The following is an 18,281-nucleotide window of genomic DNA, read 5'->3' as shown; positions in this document are numbered from 1 at the left end:
GCCGAGCCACAGCAAACCAGGTTTGAGTGCGACGACAACCTTCACAACCCCGCCGAGTTGCAGCCAGATGCTACACCACACTCGTCGACCTGTACAGTTGCTCCCAGCAACCAGACTGCAATTGCCCCTAGCAACCAGACTGCAATTGCTCCCAGCAACCAGTCTGCAGAGTGCCCCAAGCAACCAGACTACAGTTGCCCCTAGCAACCAGACTGCAGCTGCCCCTAGCAACCAGACTGCAGCTCCCCGCACTCTTAAACCACATGTAAGGCAGCGCTACTTATTATCCTGGGGGATACTCGCTTCGCTGCGTCAATCAACTCACATATGATCAGCTTTCCGCTTTCCAACAATGCTCAGCAGTTTATTACACATCATAAACAGCTTATTTCCGGGTACAACTCCGTGACGCGCCGACACACTGATAAAGTCCACGAGCCCAAGTGGCAGACCGGCCCACTTGGCTCTTAATACAGCCTTCCGCAAGGTAGTACTAAACAATGTCCATGTAAATGTCCATAACGCAAGAGTATTACCTTTTGCCGGCTTCAGCTGTAATAGTCCATTTCATACGCCACCACTGTGGCTCTACGGCTTACCACACGTGGTCTCCAGCCATTACTCCCATCCAAGGCTTACTGGCATATTGCACATTTCATATCCAGGCATCACCCTCCAGGACGCTTGTGTGGCACTCCGAGGCTTACTGGCATCCCCGATACTTTCAAACAGGGATCCAGGCTTCACCTCCACCGGAGTCCATCAGGCCTCTTGTGTGGCACTCCGAGGCTTACTGGCATCCCCCACACACTCACACAGGCTTCACCTCCACCGGAGTCCACCAGGCCACTCCAGGCCTCACACGAGCGGTGTTCCCACCACACACAGGGAACAGCCTCGTGCCTCTCACATGGTGCCCACACAGGAGCTCCCAACAACCAGGAACTCCTACACACCAGAACACACCCACACAGGAACACACAGGGTTTATATATTCTGCAGCACACACACACACCCGCAAATAGGACCTTAACTGTGTTCAAAAGGACCTGTGTGATGTCACGGTCATGTGACCAGTCAGTTAAAGGGGAACGTACATGGTCATTCAAACTACACTGAACCATTAAAGGGATGTCTGCTACATCACAATATATATATATATATGTTGTGGAATACCTATACTAACAGGACGTTCAATGGACGCTCTTGTGCTGTATCATGCACTGCAGTCTGCCACAAACACTGCCTGCGTGCCTAACTCCTGCTATTACCACTGAATATATGAAGCTCGATTAGTCCCAGAAGGACTGTTAGTTCATATGGATATACACTGCTCAAAAATAAAGGGAACACTCAAATAACACATCCTAGATCTGAATGAATGAAATATTCTCATTGAATACTTTGTTCTGTGCAAAGTTGAATGTGCTGACAACAAAATCACACAAAAAACATCAATGGAAATCAAATTTATTAACCAATGGAGGCCTGAATTTGGAGTCACCCCCAAAATTAAAGTGGAAAAACACACTACAGGCTGATCCAACTTTGATGTAATGTCCTTAAAACAAGTCAAAATGAGGCTCAGTATTGTGTGTGGCCTCCATGTGCCTGTATGACCTTCCTGCAATGCCTGGGTATGCTCCTGATGAGGTTGCGGATGGTCTCCTGTCGGATCTCCTCCCCGACCTGGACTAAAGCATCCGCCAACTCTAGGACAGTCTGTGGTGCAACGTGACGTTGGTGGATGGAGCGAGACATGTTGTCCCAGATGTGCTCAATCGGACTCACGTCTGAGGAATGGACAGGCCAGTCCATAGCTTCAATGCCTTCATCTTGCAGGAACTTCTGACACACTCCAGCCACATGAGGTCTGGCATTGTCCTGCATTAGGAGGAACCCGGGGCCAACTGCACCAGCATATGGTCTCACAAGGGGTCTGAGGCTCTCATCTCTGTACCTAATGGCAGTCAGGCTACCTCTGGTGAGCACATGGAGGGCTGTGCGGCCCTCCAAAGAAACGCGCCCGCACACCATTACTGACCCACTGCCAAACCAGACATGCTGAAGGATGTTGCAGGCAGCAGATCGCTCTCCACGGCGTCTCCAGACTCTGTCACGTCTGTCACATGTGCTCAGTGTGAACCTGCTTTCATCTGTGAAGAGCACAGGGTGCAAGTGGCGACTTTGCCAATCCTGGTGTTCTGTGGCAAATGCCCAGCGTCCTGCACGGTGTTGGGCTGTGAGACCCCCATTTGTGGATGTCGGGCCCTCATACCACCCTCATGGAGTCGGTTTCAAACCGTTTGTGCAGACATGCACATTTGGGGAATGCTGGAGATCATTTTGCAGGGCTCTGTCAGTGCTGCTCCTGTTCCTCCTTGCACAAAGGTGGAGGTAGCGATCCTGCTGCTGGGTTGTTGCCCTCCTACGGCCCCCTCCACTACTCTGACACACACAGCAAACCTTCTTGCCACAGCTCGCATTGATGTGCCATCCTGGATGAGCTGCACTACCTGGGCAACGTCTGTGGGTTGTAGAGTCCGTCTCATGCTACCATGAGTGTGAAAGCACAACCAACACTCAAAAGTGACCAAAACATCAGCCAGAAAGCAATGGAATTGAGATGTGATCTGTGGTCCCCACCTGCAGAACCACTCCTTTATTGAGTGTGTCTTGATAATTGCAAATAATTTCCATCTACTGTCTCTTCTATTTGCTCAACAACATGTGAAATTGATTGTCAATCAGTGTTGCTTCCTAAGTGTACAGTTTGATTACACAAAAGTTTGATTTGCTTGGAGTTATATTCTGTTGTTTAAGTGTTCCTTTTATTTTTTTGAGCAGTGTATATGTTGTGGAATACCTATACTAAATATAGATAAGCAAATCTCTCCCTGATGCAGCAGCACCTCTCCCTACTCTGCCTGGTTCCGGAGTAGACTGATGAGCATAGCAGCACCAGGTCTTATATAGACCTGATGACGCTGTGCAGCCAGCCAATCACTGTAATGCCACAACCAACATGGCTACGGCATTACAGTGCGTGGCAGGCAATCCCTGCATATTCATTGGCTCTCTAAAGAGTGCCAAACATGCAGAGAGGGGACCCGAGTTCCCGCCCGAGCAACCCGGAAATACTCACCGAGCGCCGAGCTTGTAGAGCACAGCTATGCTCAGGCAAATACAGAGCAGTGGCGAGCATGTTCACTCATCACTAGTAACTACACCACTTGGGTGAGCGGGGGATAGCTGGACCGAGATACTGTATTTGAAGATGATGGTGAGATTAGAGAAAAGATCAAGGGATCAGGGAGACTGCAGTGAGCCCCAGGTTGATAGGGAATTTACATAATCAGCAAGAACCAGCAACACCAACGCTGACAGAAATACTGTATTTACAGTAGTCATTCAGTGTAATAAAGCATTTGCATTACTGACTATGCGAGCTTGACATGCTACTGAAGAGATTAATTTATTAAGGAACAGCCTGAAGAAAGTATCTGAAATGCACTACTGCTGCTGAGGGGTACATTAGTGAATTTGAAGACCGGATAACTTTGGCCCTTAAAGACATCCACAGTTATGATCATTCCAATAACATATTACAAGCTAAGGCCAATGACCTAGAATCTAGCTTGCAAAGGAATAATGTAAGATTGGTGGGATCATAGAAAAAAATTAAGACAACAACTCCACTAGAATTAAAAAAAAAAAATCGGATATAAACAGTCATGGGCAAGGCCACTCTCTCTCCCCTATATGCAGTTGAAGGGGCTCATAGTGTCCCCACTAAGTCTCTCCCTGCTGGTACTTCACCCAAATCGGTAGTGGTAAAGATGCTGCACTATAAGGATAGTGACAAAATTATTGGAAAGACCAAAGAAATGCAAAACACTCACAAAATGGGGACACAATTTCTTTATTCCTGGATTTTTCTGCTGAAGTGCAGAGGAAGAAGGTGAAAGTTACTGAAGTCAAAAGCTGCCTATCTAACCTCCATGTGCAGTTTGGCATGCTTTATCCTGCCAGACTGTGACTAGTTACACTCATGTCTACTGGTTTCCTTCATGCACCTAAAGAGGTACTTGCTTTGCTTGATTTCCATGATTCTGCAATCGAGGAGCTAAGCCAAATTGATTTTCTTTGACTTTTCTAAAAACATCATGACTGTGCTGTGCATTTGATGTGATATCTACTATCTCATTTCTGGGTTTTATTTAGAATATTATTATTAGTCTGAATTACATTCCAACTTGTGGTTAATTGACTTTTCCTCATTTGAGGGGTTCTTACTATGCGTATTTTTTTTTTGTTTACTTTTTGCTCCGCGTTTTTTTTTACGCTTGTACTGTTTGGTCAAAAATGACCGATAGCCTTTTATACTAATCTCCAGCCATTTTTTGAGTAAAATAAAGGAGTTATAATCTCATTTTGGACTACAGTATATATTGCATCCACTACTATTTGTCAATTTATCTAGGTCCTTTTGGTCCGCGCAGATTTACATATACACTGGAGAAAGAGCTGAAAAAAATCAAGGTATGCAAGTAGTTGTGGATTTGACGCACGGACTCAAAGGACAAAATGTTACATGTGACAATTTTTTCACATCATACCAACTGGAGCAGATGTTGCTGAAAAGAAAAATGACCATGCTGGGTACTGTTAGAAAAAAATGAGCCAGAAATGCCGCAAGGTATTCTCAATAAGATACAACAGTAGTTTCTTACGTTCCCAAAAAAACACAAACAGGTCATTCTGATGAGCACAATGCACCATGACAGTGCAATCAGTAATCGAGACGAAAGAAAGCCAGACATGATTTTACATTACAATGCTACAAAAGGGGCAGTTGATACTCTAGATCAACTCATAGGCACTTACACCAGTAAAAGCAAAAGAAATTGGTGGCCAATGGTTGTTTTTTACAACATTCTTGATGTGTCGGCGTTCAATGCATTCGTGTTATGGCGTGAAATACACCCAAATTGGAACAAAAATAAACTATATAAAAGAAGAATTTTTATAGAGGAGTTGGGGAAATCACTGGTTAGCCCATAAATCGAAGAAAGAAAAGTAACACCCAGAGAAGATGGAGTGGCAGCCATTGTCCACAGGATCCAACAGCATGCTAAAGAAAGTGAACCAATGGCTTCCACCGGCACTACTATGATGCCCATGGCCTCCACCAGCAATGCAACCAGCCTAAAATGGAAATGATGCACCTTCTGTCCAACATCAAGTAATCACAAAACAAATGTGATATGTTTCAGTTGTGCAAAGTACTTATGCAAAAGACATGTAAATTATGCTTGTGACAAATACAAACAGTAAATTTAGCACAGTGAACCTTATTTACCATTTTATATAGAAAAAACTGAACTTTTCATTTTTTTATTTACTTTTTTTAAATATATTTACATACAGTTTGATGTTATTATAGTTTACAGTTATATAAAGAATATTTTTTTATGCGCAAATGTGCAATATGCATGAATATTGCAATAATGCCATGTAACATTTTTTGATACAAAAAAAATAAAAATTAAGTTTTTGATTTTGTATTTCATTTGTTTATGAACAACCATGTTCACATACAATATAATAATGCAATAGGTATTCAAATAAAACACTGAAATTAGCTAAAAATCAAGACTTTAATAGGACCGGAACATTATAAGTGTGTAGTAGACATGAAGAGAACCGCAGGGTTAAAAAACACTACTATGCTACTTGTCTAATGCATTCCTGTTTCAGGTCACTATGGATAGTTTCTAAAATATTACACCATGTTTTTTTGAGGTATTAAGGAGAGCTTTTAAACAAACTTTAAAGAAACTTGTGTTTTTTGCTATTTTGCTTGGATAGGTTATGATGTTATCTTTCACAAGGGATGTGGTAAGGTGGGAATTTAAAGGGATGGTTGTTTTGCTTGCATAACTACATTTAGTTTTGCCATTAAGTTCTGCATTTTAATAATTGTGCTATATGTTCTAGGTTTCTTATAAGGTATCATGCTATGGCCATATTGGGGAAGCCTCTGTATCGACTAGAGGTGTTGCTACATTACAAATGAGGCTGGTACATTGTCTTTATTTTCCTAGAATGTGAGGGGCATGCGAGATCCCGTTGAAAGAATGGCAATATTTGATTATTTTAGAACTTATTTGTCAGCTATAATTAATCTCAAGGAAATGAATCTCACTTGTGAAACTACAATTTGTTTAGAAGGCTTGGATAGGTCACATTTTTAATTCTACACACACTATTTTCTCTAGGGGCTTAAAATGTCTTGGTTCCAAATCCATCCCATTTCAATACTTAGACAAAGAAATTAATGCAGAAGGTCGATATCTGTGCCTGTATTGTAAAATACAAGGAATGGATAAAGTGCATGGAATGAAGGGCACAACTCGTCACCTACGAAGTTTGGTCATTTGCTGGATGAAGTTATGTTGTTTGATATATGGAGGGCCCGATATAAAAAAAAAAAAACTTTCTCTTGTTATACATTATCTCATAATACTTTATCATGTATAGATTTATGTCTTGTTAACAGTCTATTGCTTCCAAAAATATTCCAGATAGAGTGTTTACTATGGATGCTCTTGGACTGCTCCCAATTTTTGCAGAGATTAATGTTGGCATTGTCCAGTTAGGCACTCTAAAGGCCTGGAAACCTAACCCATTTTGGATAAACCTAATAAATTAATTTCAAATATCTGAATGTAATAATAATATTTTTTATTTCTATGGCGCCAATATATTCCGCAGCACCTTACATTTCATAAAATATATTATAACATATTTTAGAGATAATCAAGGTTGAGCTGATCCTCTTGTGTTGCGGGACACTACTCATACAGGTGCATTTTTTCAGCTAATTAGCCGAAAGAAATCTGTCACTAAAAATTATGGGGAGCCTTTAGCAAAACAGGTTGCAGAGTCTGAGTCAGCCTATATTCAATGTCCAACTTAATCTACAGCCATGGATTGGAGTAGAACGCAAGAAACCTTGGAGGTGCCCACTTGAAGTAGCGGCTAATAGCCACTTTTTTGCTAAAGAAAAATACTACGAAGAGAGAGACAGAGAGTGGGACATCTATTTGCCACAATTGCAAGGACTTCCAAGGGTGGGTTCCCTGTTTGACTTTTATCCAAACTAAAGAAGGCACATGGGTAACAAAGGTAAAAGATATTCGAGAGTTTTTCTTTAACTTCTATGATACCATATATAAATTTTGACTGGTGTCATTGATGGATCAAATTGTTAACTCTATGGATAGGAGTACATTATTAAAGATATTCCAGCAGGAACCAGTGAGAAGTTCCTCTATATCTGAATGAGTTGCTGGAGGCAATGACATAAATGGTTAATTCTAAGACACCTGGTTTAGACGGTTTCCCGGTTGAAATATTTACGATCTTTCAGGAAGTGCTTTTGCCTGAACTGCTACAGGTGCTCCAGCATGCCTTTAAGGTTGTTAAACTGCCCAAATCCAAGTCTGAAGCTATTATTGTATTTATTTTGAAATCCGGTAAAGATCCATAGCATCCATGTTTCTAAGGGCCTATCTCGCCACTGTGGGCTGACTTTAAAATATTGGCAAGACCCCTGGCTTTATTTCTTTCTAGGGTCATTTTTTCTCTTATCCACTAAAGCCAAACTGGGTTTATGCCAGCTAATTTCACTGCAATTAATTTATGCGCCTATAATTGAACTTGCAGGTTCATGTGGATAAACATAGACTCTTCAGTTCAATTATTTTATAGAGTACTCAAAGCTCATATAAGGATTAATGATGTCCTTTCCCAGGTGGTGACACTGGGCAGGGTACATGGCAGGCATGCCTCCTGCTATTGCCATTAAACCTTTGGCGGTCTGTATTAGAGAGCACACAAGTATCCAAAGTTTTTGGTGGGGAGCAAACTAAGAGAAATTAGCTCTTGAGGCAAATAATCAAATAATATGCTTTTATTTCTTGCAACTTGGAACCTCTCTTTAATAAATAGAAGTGCATTTGAAGATTTTCTGGTCTGACTAAAAAAGGGGGTAAATCTGATATTTTACCTATGGATAATTATCTATTAGAGTAGTCCCTTGCAATTAGATGAAAATCTGATCCCTCTGAAATGTAAGACAACTAAAAAATATCTAGGTATTAGGCTATCTCTGACTTTCTCTGATTATGAAAAACGTAATCTCTACCCTCTTTTGGCTAAATTTAAATTCAAGGGAGACTTGTGGCATAGGGAACCTCTTTGAATGGTGGGAAGTCTTAACTTGATGAAGATGATATGGATACCCCAGTTACAATATACACTGACAAGCAAGCGTGTAACAATATTCTAAACTTTTGAATTTCAGGTTTCATATCTCTCCATTCACTACTGCTGCAAACATGAGACTAACATCATTTTATAGACAATCATCTCTGCTATCCCATACATAAATTTGACTTGCAACTATTTAGCATATGATTAGTTATGCAGATTATTCTCAAGTCATTTCATTGTTACTGTTTTGCTCCTGGGGGTAGAAAAATCTTTTTCTTCCTGTATACTACTAAATACAACCTGTTCTCTCATTCCCTAATAGCTCAATGTGTTATTAGGTTGATTCTCAAGCAAAAGGTCACTGGTTCGAATCAAGGAGCAGCCATAAAGATCGGCCAAAGACAATTGCCAAACTGCATCATGTGACTGCCACGACAGTTGGAAGAATACAAAATTAAGTCCATCTTTTAACCTCTTCATGACTTTGGGATTGCCCATTTTTACATTCTCAGTTTTTGCTCCCCTTCTTCCCAGAACCATAACTTTTTTTATTTTTTTATCAATATGGCCATGTGAGGGCTTGTTTTTTTTGCGGAACGAGTTGTACTTTTGAACACCACCATTGATTTTACCATATAATGTACTGGAAATCAGGAAAAAAATTACATGTTGCTGTGAAATTGCAAAGAAATTCGACCTGCATCAAATGGGTTCTCTCATCCCCAGTCATAATGAAAATAAGAAAAAAAATGTTTAATTTCTTTATACTCAAAAAATGAAGCCTGAGACATCTACAAGATGCTCTGCATGAAAATAATAATGCATAAGGTTCCAGCTGCATCAATCAAAAAATAAAGTTTATAAATCACAAAATAAAAGGAGACAAAATAAAATCAGAATAGTTAAATCAGAATTAATTTAGCTGTCATTATAGAAGCACTCCCATCATATTATATAGCATTGTGTGCTTACAATTGCTCATTTTTCCCTTCTACCATTCTAATTCGTCTGTTTTCCATTAGGTTTATGACATCACATGATTAAAAAGAGACTAGCTGAATCCTTCTAAGCTCTGCAGAAAGAGGAGGTCAATTTACACTGTATAACTCATTAGTTACTGGAAAAGTCTATGTCAGGGGGAGGGGTGGAGCACCAGGGTCAGGAGTTGAAGAGAGGAATGATTTCTGTAAGGAAAAGACACTTCCTGTTTCTACATAGAGCAGAGAAAACAGAAGAATTAGCTGGGTAGAAAGGCAAAGTGAGCAATTGTAAGTACACAGTACAATATTATGATGATTTCAAAATATTAAGAGGATAAACAATTTGATGGGAGTGCTTCTTTAAAGAAATGGTGCTCCATAGCCGCAATATCTTGGTGAAATCTTTCATCATACTCGTCGATCACTGCTCCACAGTTTGGTGAAAAATAGTCTAGATGTGAATATAAGAAATTAATCTTTAAGCACATGTTACAGTCAAGATCCTTATACGTTTTGATGAGTTTTTCCAACATCTCTTAATAGTTATCTGGACTTATGTTTCTCAACAAATTAGTTACACTAATGCGTATGCTACCCATGCAGCCTTTTCCTTGCCCTTCAAAAAACAGAGAAACTCTACATCTTGAAGAAGCTTATGAATGTGAGGTTCAATAAAGACTCATGTATGCAATGACTAAGGACATAACTGTCTGAAACACGTATGCAATTACTCTGTCTGGAGTTTTTATGGATTTGCAATAAAGAAGAATTTTTTATGAGGACCCAGTGCTGGATGTACCTTCCTTTTCTCTTCATTTTTCCTTGCTATACTATAAGACGTCCGTGCAGAGGAGACCCTCAGTCCATGGGTGAACTGAATACCAGGTTACCGCAAGGTTTCTTATAACTTTCAATAAAGACTCCTTCCTTTATATTTGCATCACTCAACCTTGGAAATGTATTAACGAGATACGTGAATTCTTTTGCATTTTTATCCACTGACTTTACTTTTAGGAGATTTCACTGCTGTAGCCAGGAACCTAAGAGCTCAGCCTTACTCTTGGGCAGATCCAAGTCTCTAACAAGATTGTTCAGTTCATCTTGTGTTATAAGGTGTGGTTCAGTTGAGGTTGCTAAAGAAATGTTTGGATACTGTAAAGTCCACTGTGTCTTCTTACCTGAAAGTCCTTTCCTAATGGGAGGCACTATGCAGAAATAGCAATTGGTAGTGTGATTGGTTGGCTCCCTACAGATCATTGAGAGTGCAAAAGGAATAGATTGCCTTTTCCCATGCAACTACTTGGTAAGATGTCATGTACATCTATTGCAACATATGTGCAGCATAACTCTTGTCCTTATCCCCTATTCTGCAGCCAAAATACATGTTGTAGGCTTTCCTTATCATGGTAGTCAAGGTTCACCTTTGTGACTCAAAAGTGACTTCACCGGATATGTAGCAAAAACTATCTTTTTGTTAATGCAAGAACGAAGCACATCAGAAAAAATATATAGAAACGTGTAAATATGATAAGAAACTATGCAAAGAAATCCTAAAACTGTTTACCTTACACAGGGAGAATTTATAAAAGTAGGTTATGCAACTGTAATTAGCATTACATCATCGGAGCTGAGTTGACTTTTTTTGATTGGTCACCCCAAGATGATAGCATACTGAAGGCTCAATGAAATAAATAGATGATTTAAGTTAGTTTGGCTACTAGCAATGCAATAAAGACGATGAAATAATAAAGGCACAATTTTTCTTTACATTTACATGAAAGATGTCATAAGCAGTTACAACTTCCTCTGGATCTTGAAAATTGGTGCCAATCAGCAAATGTCAGCATCATATTTGTTTTCAGCACCACAAAATTAGTTAAGTTCAATTGTTTTCATCTCCAAACCAATTTGGCTGTAGATCAGTATAATCTGTTTAGCTATTTTATTTTTGCTTGTTTTTAACCTGACCTGCATAAGATATAATTAAATGTGAATTTGCTGACAATGCCTTCATATCCGCAGTACATTCCATGTGAAAATGTTTGAAAATATATTTTGTTTCCTTTTTTTGCAGGCATAATCAAAACTGCTCTACCAGATATGAATAGAGAGAACAGGGAACATTACCAAGTGGTTATTCAGGCCAAAGATATGGGTGGCCAGATGGGAGGATTATCTGGGACCACCACGGTGAACATCACACTGACTGATGTCAATGACAATCCGCCTAGATTCCCACAGAGTAAGATGCATTTAATACTTGTGCTGTGTTTAAAGCCCTGTTTAAATTTGGTAATTTAACAGATACCATCTGTGATGCTCTTTCATAAATACTGTGCCACTGCAGTGCCTGCTTATAGCTTTATGCTAGATAAAGGAAAGCAGTAGCCTGTTTTAATAGGCATTTTTGTTTCCCTTTATTACAAAATAGTAAAACAAAATTAAATCCATTCATTTTGTAATGAAAACCTCTACAATATTTTACTTAATGTTTGCCATCTGAAAAACATGTTATTAGTACTATATTTTATTCATGAAGTTTCAAACCACTGTTCATTCCTTTGTAATGAAGAACACATTCTCACTCTCTCTTTCTCTTTCACTATATATATACAGTACAGACCAAAAGTTTGGACACACCTTCTCATTTAAAGATTTTTCTGTATTTTCTTGACTATGAAAATTGTACATTCACACTGAAGGCATCAAAACTATGGATTAACACATGTGGAATTATATACTTAACAAAAAAGTGTGAAACAACTGAAAATATGTCTTATATTCTAGGTTCTACAAATTAGCGACATTTTGCTTTGATGACTGCTTTGCACACTCCTGGCATTCTCTTGATGAGCTTCAAGAGGTAGTCACCGGAAATGGTCTTCCAACAATCTTGAAGGAGTTCCCAGAGATGCTTAGCACTTGTTGGCCCTTTTGCCTTCACTCTGCGGTCCAGCTCACCCCAAACCATCTCGATTGGGTTCAGGTCTGGTGACTGTGGAGGCCAGGTCGTCTGGCGTAGCACCCCATCACTCTCCTTCTTGGTCAAATAGCCCTTACACAGCCTGGGGGTGTGTTTGGGGTCATTGTCCTGTTGAAAAATAAATGATGGTCCAACTAAACACAAACAGGATGGAATATCATGTCGCTGCAAGATGTTGTGGTAGCCACGCTGGTTCAGTATGCCTTCAATTTTGAATAAATCTCCAACAGTGTCACCAGCAAAGCACCCCCACACCATCAAACCTCCTCCTCCATGCTTCACGGTGGGAACCAGGCATGTAGAGTCCATCCGTTCACCTTTTCTGCGTCGCACAAAGACACGGTGGTTGGAACCAAAGATCTCAAATTTGGACTCATCAGACCAAAGCACAGATTTCCCCTGTTCTAATGTCCATTTCTTGTGTTCTTTAGCCCAAACAAGTCTCTTCTGATTGTTGCCTGTCCTTAGCAGTGGTTTCCTAGCAGCTATTTTACCATGAAGGCCTGCTGAACAAAGTCTCCTCTTAACAGTTGTTGAAGAGATGTGTCTGCTGCTAGAACTCTGTGTGGCATTGACCTGGTCTCTAATCTGAGCTGCTGTTAACCTGCGATTTCTGAGGCTGGTGACTCGGATAAACTTATCCTCAGAAGCAGAGGTGACTCTTGGTCTTCCTTTCCTGGGGCGGTCCTCATGTGAGCCAGTTTCTTTGTAGCGCTTGACGGTTTTTGCAAATACACTTGGGGACACTTTCAAAGTTTTCCCAATTTTTCGCACTGACTGACCTTCATTTCTTAAAGTAATGATGGCCACTAGTTTTTCTTTACTTAGCTGCTTTTTCTTGCCATAATACAAATTCTAACAGTCTATTCAGGAGGACTATGTTATGCACACGCCCGGACTGACTGGCGTGTGCGGGTGTTGTGGTTCCACTGGACCATGAACCGGAGAGTGCCTGGAGGGGCGTGACTAAGTATCTGGCCGATCCGACCAAGATGGCACGACGGCATACGACGCCAGTGCACCAGGGAGAAACCGGGCAGAGGGACCAGGTGCTACTCCAGGTCAAACTCCGGACACGGGGGTTGACCCACACAGGGATTACTGGAACAGGCTGGTTAGGCTGGCGCACAGACTGGAGGGTATAGGCAGGCACGACTGGTATGCAGGCAGGCGGGTAAAGGCAAGCGCAGCTAGAGTGCAGACAGGGAGGCACTAGCAGGTAGGAACACAGGCGGGATAGGACCCAGTAATCACTGGGACTCAGGAACAATACAGGCAGAGGGGTACAGGCAAGCACAGCTAGAGTGCAGACAGGGAGGCACTAGCAGGTAGGAACACAGGCGGGATAGGACCCAGTACACACTGGGACTCAGGAACAGGCAGGTTAGGCTGGCACAGACTGGTGGATGTAAGCAAACACAGCAGGTATGCAGATGGGTGGATACAGGCGAGTATGCAGGCAGGGAGGTACTGGCCGAAAGGACGGGCTGGAGCACAGAAAGGTTAAGACCCAGTACAGACTGGGTCACAGAACCGCAGATGCGGTAGACAACCACAGCAGAGAGGGAACGCCCGAAGCGGTGGGCAAGAACAGAGCCGGACGGGGCTGCAGGAGCAGCGAGCACAAGCAGGGCAGGACAGGACTGCCGGAGCAGCGGGCAGAAGCAGGGCAGGACAGGACTGCCGGAGCAGCGGGCAGAAGCAGGGCAGGACAGGACTGCCGGAGCAGCGGGCAGAAGCAGGGCAGGACAGGACTGCCGGAGCAGCGGGCAGAAGCAGGGCAGGACAGGACTGCCGGAGCAGCGGGCAGAAGCAGGGCAGGACAGGACTGCCGGAGCAGTGAGCAAAAGGGTCAGAGCGGAGCAAGGCTGCGGAGCAGTGAGCAAGGAGTCAGAGCAGGCTAGAACCGCCGGAGCGGTAAGCAAAGGAGACAGAGCAGACTAGAACCGCCGGAGCGGTGAGCAAAGGAGTCAGAGCAGGCTAGAACCGCTGGAGCGGTGAGCAAAGGAGTCAGTGCAGGCTAGAACCGCCGGAGCGGTGAGCAAAGGAGCCAGAGCAGGCTAGGCTGAGTAGGGGGGACAGGGCTCTGTTCACACGGAACAGACAGGAAGGGAAAGGCAGAGCCAGACACCCACAGGGTACTAGCAGAGAAGTAGCGAGTGGACCACAAACTCACAAACGGGAGTACAGAGACAACAAGCAGGAGTTAGGTACGAGTTCAGACTCTGCAGAAAAAGGAAGGGAACGGACATAGAGGCAAAACAGGTAAAGGATAGGAGAGAGTTCAGACTGGAACTGAGTGTACGGAGGAGACCGACACTGCAGCGGAATACAGGAGCGGGTCTGGGAATAAGGCCCCCAGAGAGGCAGGACGAACAGGCAAGGAGCGTGTTTAGACAGGACAGACAAGATACAGGAGCGGGTCTAGGTAATCAGCCCCTAGAAGGCGAGAGGAACAGGCTAGGAGCGTGTTCAGACAGGTCAGACAAGATACAGGAACAGGTCTAGGTAATCGGCCCCTAGAAGGCAGGAGGAACAGGCTAGGAGCGTGTTCAGACAGGCCTGGAAATACAGCCTCCAGGATAGGCAGACAAGAGAACACAGAACGGGACCTGGCACCTTCAGAGTGCAAGCACACACTGAATGAAACACTATGCTCAGGCAGGAATAGATGGGAGCAGCTGATCTATATACCAGGTGACAGACAGCAATAGGCTGAGGACGCACAAGGGGTGTGACCCACAGCAGGTACAAAAAGCAGGAAGTGATTGGGCGCCGCCCTTAAGCAGCAGAAACAGACACAAACAGACAGCATGGAGGTAAGCCAGAGAGACATTCTGGACTGGAGATCAAGTGCGCGCTCTTGCACAGTGGGAGATGGACCACCATGCAAGGACGCCGCCAGGTATGTTACAGTACCCCCCCCCTTACGCCCCCTCTTCTTCAGGCCTGCCAGAATCTTCCGCAGGGAATTCGAGGACCAGTCGTTCACTTCAAGGAGATCACTTCCACTGTCCACAGGAAAAACTGATCTCATCTGGTTAGCTAGGATGCTACCTCCTATCCAGCCATCCTCAGCAACAGACGAAACGGGTGGAGTACCAGGAACAGCACACAAGGAAGTCTCTCTCCACATATTTTCAGGTGGCACCCCAGAGGGTACAGGAGACAACTGGAAGTCCTTCACCGGGTTGGAGGGGGACAGAGACTTGGGGGTAATCTCTGCTTCGAGGTACATCTTGTCAAGCTCACAGGAAGAAATAGACGGGTTATCAGGTACATAATGAGGAAAAGTCACTGTCTCTTTGTTATCTGGTGGTACCCCGGAGGATTCAGGAAACAACTGGAGGTCCTCCGCCGGGTCAGAAGAGTGCAGAGGCTCAGAGAAAACATCTGCTTCAGAGTACACTAGGTCGGACTCACTGGACGAAGCAGGCGAGGTATCGGGTACCGAGTATAGGAAAGTCTCTGTCCATTCACCACCAGGTGGCACCCCGAAGGGTTCTGGAGACAACTGGCGGTCCTCCGCCTGGTCAGAAGGGTGTAGAGACTCACGGGTAACCTCTGCTTCAGAGTACACTAGGTTGGACTCACTGGACGAAGCGAGCGAGGTATCAGGTACAGAGTAAAGGAGAGTCTCTGTCCTTTCGCTACCAGGTAGCACCCCGAAGGGTTCTGGAGACAACTGGAGGTCCTCCGCCTGGTCGGAGGGGTGCAGAGACTCGGGAGTAACCTCTGCTTCGGAGTACACTAGGTTGGACTCACTGGACGAAGCGAGCGAGGTATCAGGTACAGAGTATAGGAGAGTCTCTGTCCTTTCGCTACCAGGTAGCACCCCGAAGGGTTCTGGAGACAACTGGAGGTCCTCCGCCTGGTCGGAGGGGTGTAGAGACTCGGGGGTAACTACCACTTTGGGGTACCGATTGTCAGGCTCACAGGACGAAGCGGACAAAGTATCGAGTACCGAGAGTAGAGAAGTCTCTCTCCATTTGTCATCGAGTGGTATCCCGGAGGATTCAGGAGGCAACAGGGGGTCCTCCGCCAGGTAGTAGAGGTGCACAGACTCAGAGGTAACCACAGCTTTGGAGCATCCTTGGACATGCACACCGGTTAAAGTGGGTGAAGCATCTGATGCCGGGTGCAGGAAGTTCTCCTGTGTGGAGTCTGGATGGGCAGAAGTCTCTTCGGGCAGGAGAACCGGAGCACTACCCACGCACATTACCCGTTGGGGCTTCTCCGGGATACAGGGAGATGAAGCTTCAGTAGGGACTTCAAGGTTGGGGTCAGGAGGTCTCAGGGAGGACAGACCCTGGCGTGACGGCTTGCCTCTACGTCTAGCACGTCTGGACTGCCTCTTGAGGTTGGGAGATGTATTCCGGAAAGCGTAGTCACCCTGTGAAGATTCTGGGTGGACAGTAGTCTCATTGGGCTGGAGGACTATTGCGCTACCCACACACATTACCCATCGGGGCTGCTCCGGGATATTGGGAGGTGAAGCTTCAGCAGGAGCCTCCGGGTTAGGATCATCGAAGACCATTAGAAAGGCCACCAGGAAGGCCATTAGGTCATTAGGTCCAGGAGGATCGGATCCTGTGTTTCATATAGGGGGTTGATCCATTCCAAGGCATCACCCGCCAGGTAAGACATAATGAATGCCACCTTAACCCGATCGGTGGGAAAACATAGAGGGTAGAACTTGAAGTGTAGCATGCATTGCTCCACAAATGCACGACTTTGTCTTGGATCCCCATAGTAACGTGGCGGATCCGCAGGAACGAGAGCAGATAGATCCATCTGGACGGGTGCGTAATTCGCCTGGAACTCAGCTGAGAAAAAAAAAAAAAAAATTATTTATTTATTTTTAATGCATGTATTCGCTGGGAAACTTCTCAGAGAGCGAAGGCCGTGGGGCTCAACGGGAACCATGGCCTGAGCATGCTGTTATGCACACGCCCGGACTGACTGGCGTGTGCGGGTGTTGTGGTTCCACTGGACCATGAACCGGAGAGTGCCTGGAGGGGCGTGACTAAGTATCTGGCCGATCCGACCAAGATGGCACGACGGCATACGACGCCAGTGCACCAGGGAGAAACCGGGCAGAGGGACCAGGTGCTACTCCAGGTCAAACTCCGGACACGGGGGTTGACCCACACAGGGATTACTGGAACAGGCTGGTTAGGCTGGCGCACAGACTGGAGGGTATAGGCAGGCACGACTGGTATGCAGGCAGGCGGGTAAAGGCAAGCGCAGCTAGAGTGCAGACAGGGAGGCACTAGCAGGTAGGAACACAGGCGGGATAGGACCCAGTACACACTGGGACTCAGGAACAATACAGGCAGAGGGGTACAGGCAAGCACAGCTAGAGTACAGACAGGGAGGCACTAGCAGGTAGGAACAAAGGCGGGATAGGACCCAGTACACACTGGGACTCAGGAACAGGCAGGTTAGGCTGGCACAGACTGGTGGATGTAAGCAAACACAGCAGGTATGCAGATGGGTGGATACAGGCGAGTATGCAGGCAGGGAGGTACTGGCCGAAAGGACGGGCTGGAGCACAGAAAGGGTAAGACCCAGTACAGACTGGGTCACAGAACCGCAGATGCGGTAGACAACCACAGCAGAGAGGGAACGCCCGAAGCGGGGGGCAAGAACAGAGCCGGACGGGGCTGCAGGAGCAGCGAGCACAAGCAGGGCAGGACAGGACTGCCGGAGCAGCGGGCAGAAGCAGGGCAGGACAGGACTGCCGGAGCAGCGGGCAGAAGCAGGGCAGGACAGGACTGCCGGAGCAGCGGGCAGAAGCAGGGCAGGACAGGACTGCCGGAGCAGCGGGCAGAAGCAGGGCAGGACAGGACTGCCGGAGCAGCGGGCAGAAGCAGGGCAGGACAGGACTGCCGGAGCAGCGGGCAGAAGCAAGGCAGGACAGGACTGCCGGAGCAGTGAGCAAAAGGGTCAGAGCGGAGCAAGGCTGCGGAGCAGTGAGCAAGGAGTCAGAGCAGGCTAGAACCGCCGGAGCGGTAAGCAAAGGAGACAGAGCAGAC

The 18,281-nt window shown here is 44.9% G+C and overlaps 1 protein-coding gene across 2 annotated transcripts in view; it reads left to right on the top strand.

Moving 5' to 3' along the window:
• LOC141265486 (cadherin-9-like) overlaps positions 1-18,281 on the top strand; it is a 567,900-nt gene that overhangs the window by 362,888 nt on the left and 186,731 nt on the right. For both annotated transcript variants that reach the window (XR_012320104.1, XM_073678637.1), the window contains exon 5: positions 11,335-11,502. Coding sequence is in view for 1 of the 2 variants with exons in the window: in XM_073678637.1 (XP_073534738.1) it covers positions 11,335-11,502 (168 nt within the window). In the remaining variant the exon portion in view is untranslated. The remainder of the gene's footprint in view (positions 1-11,334; positions 11,503-18,281) is intronic.

This window comes from Phyllobates terribilis, unplaced genomic scaffold (assembly GCF_046119375.1).
Source record: "Phyllobates terribilis strain yellow unplaced genomic scaffold, ASM4611937v1 Scaffold_4__5_contigs__length_816908805, whole genome shotgun sequence".
Classification (NCBI taxonomy): domain Eukaryota; kingdom Metazoa; phylum Chordata; class Amphibia; order Anura; family Dendrobatidae; genus Phyllobates; species Phyllobates terribilis.
Note: the sequence above shows the minus strand (reverse complement) of the source record. Positions and strands in the feature narration are given on the sequence as shown.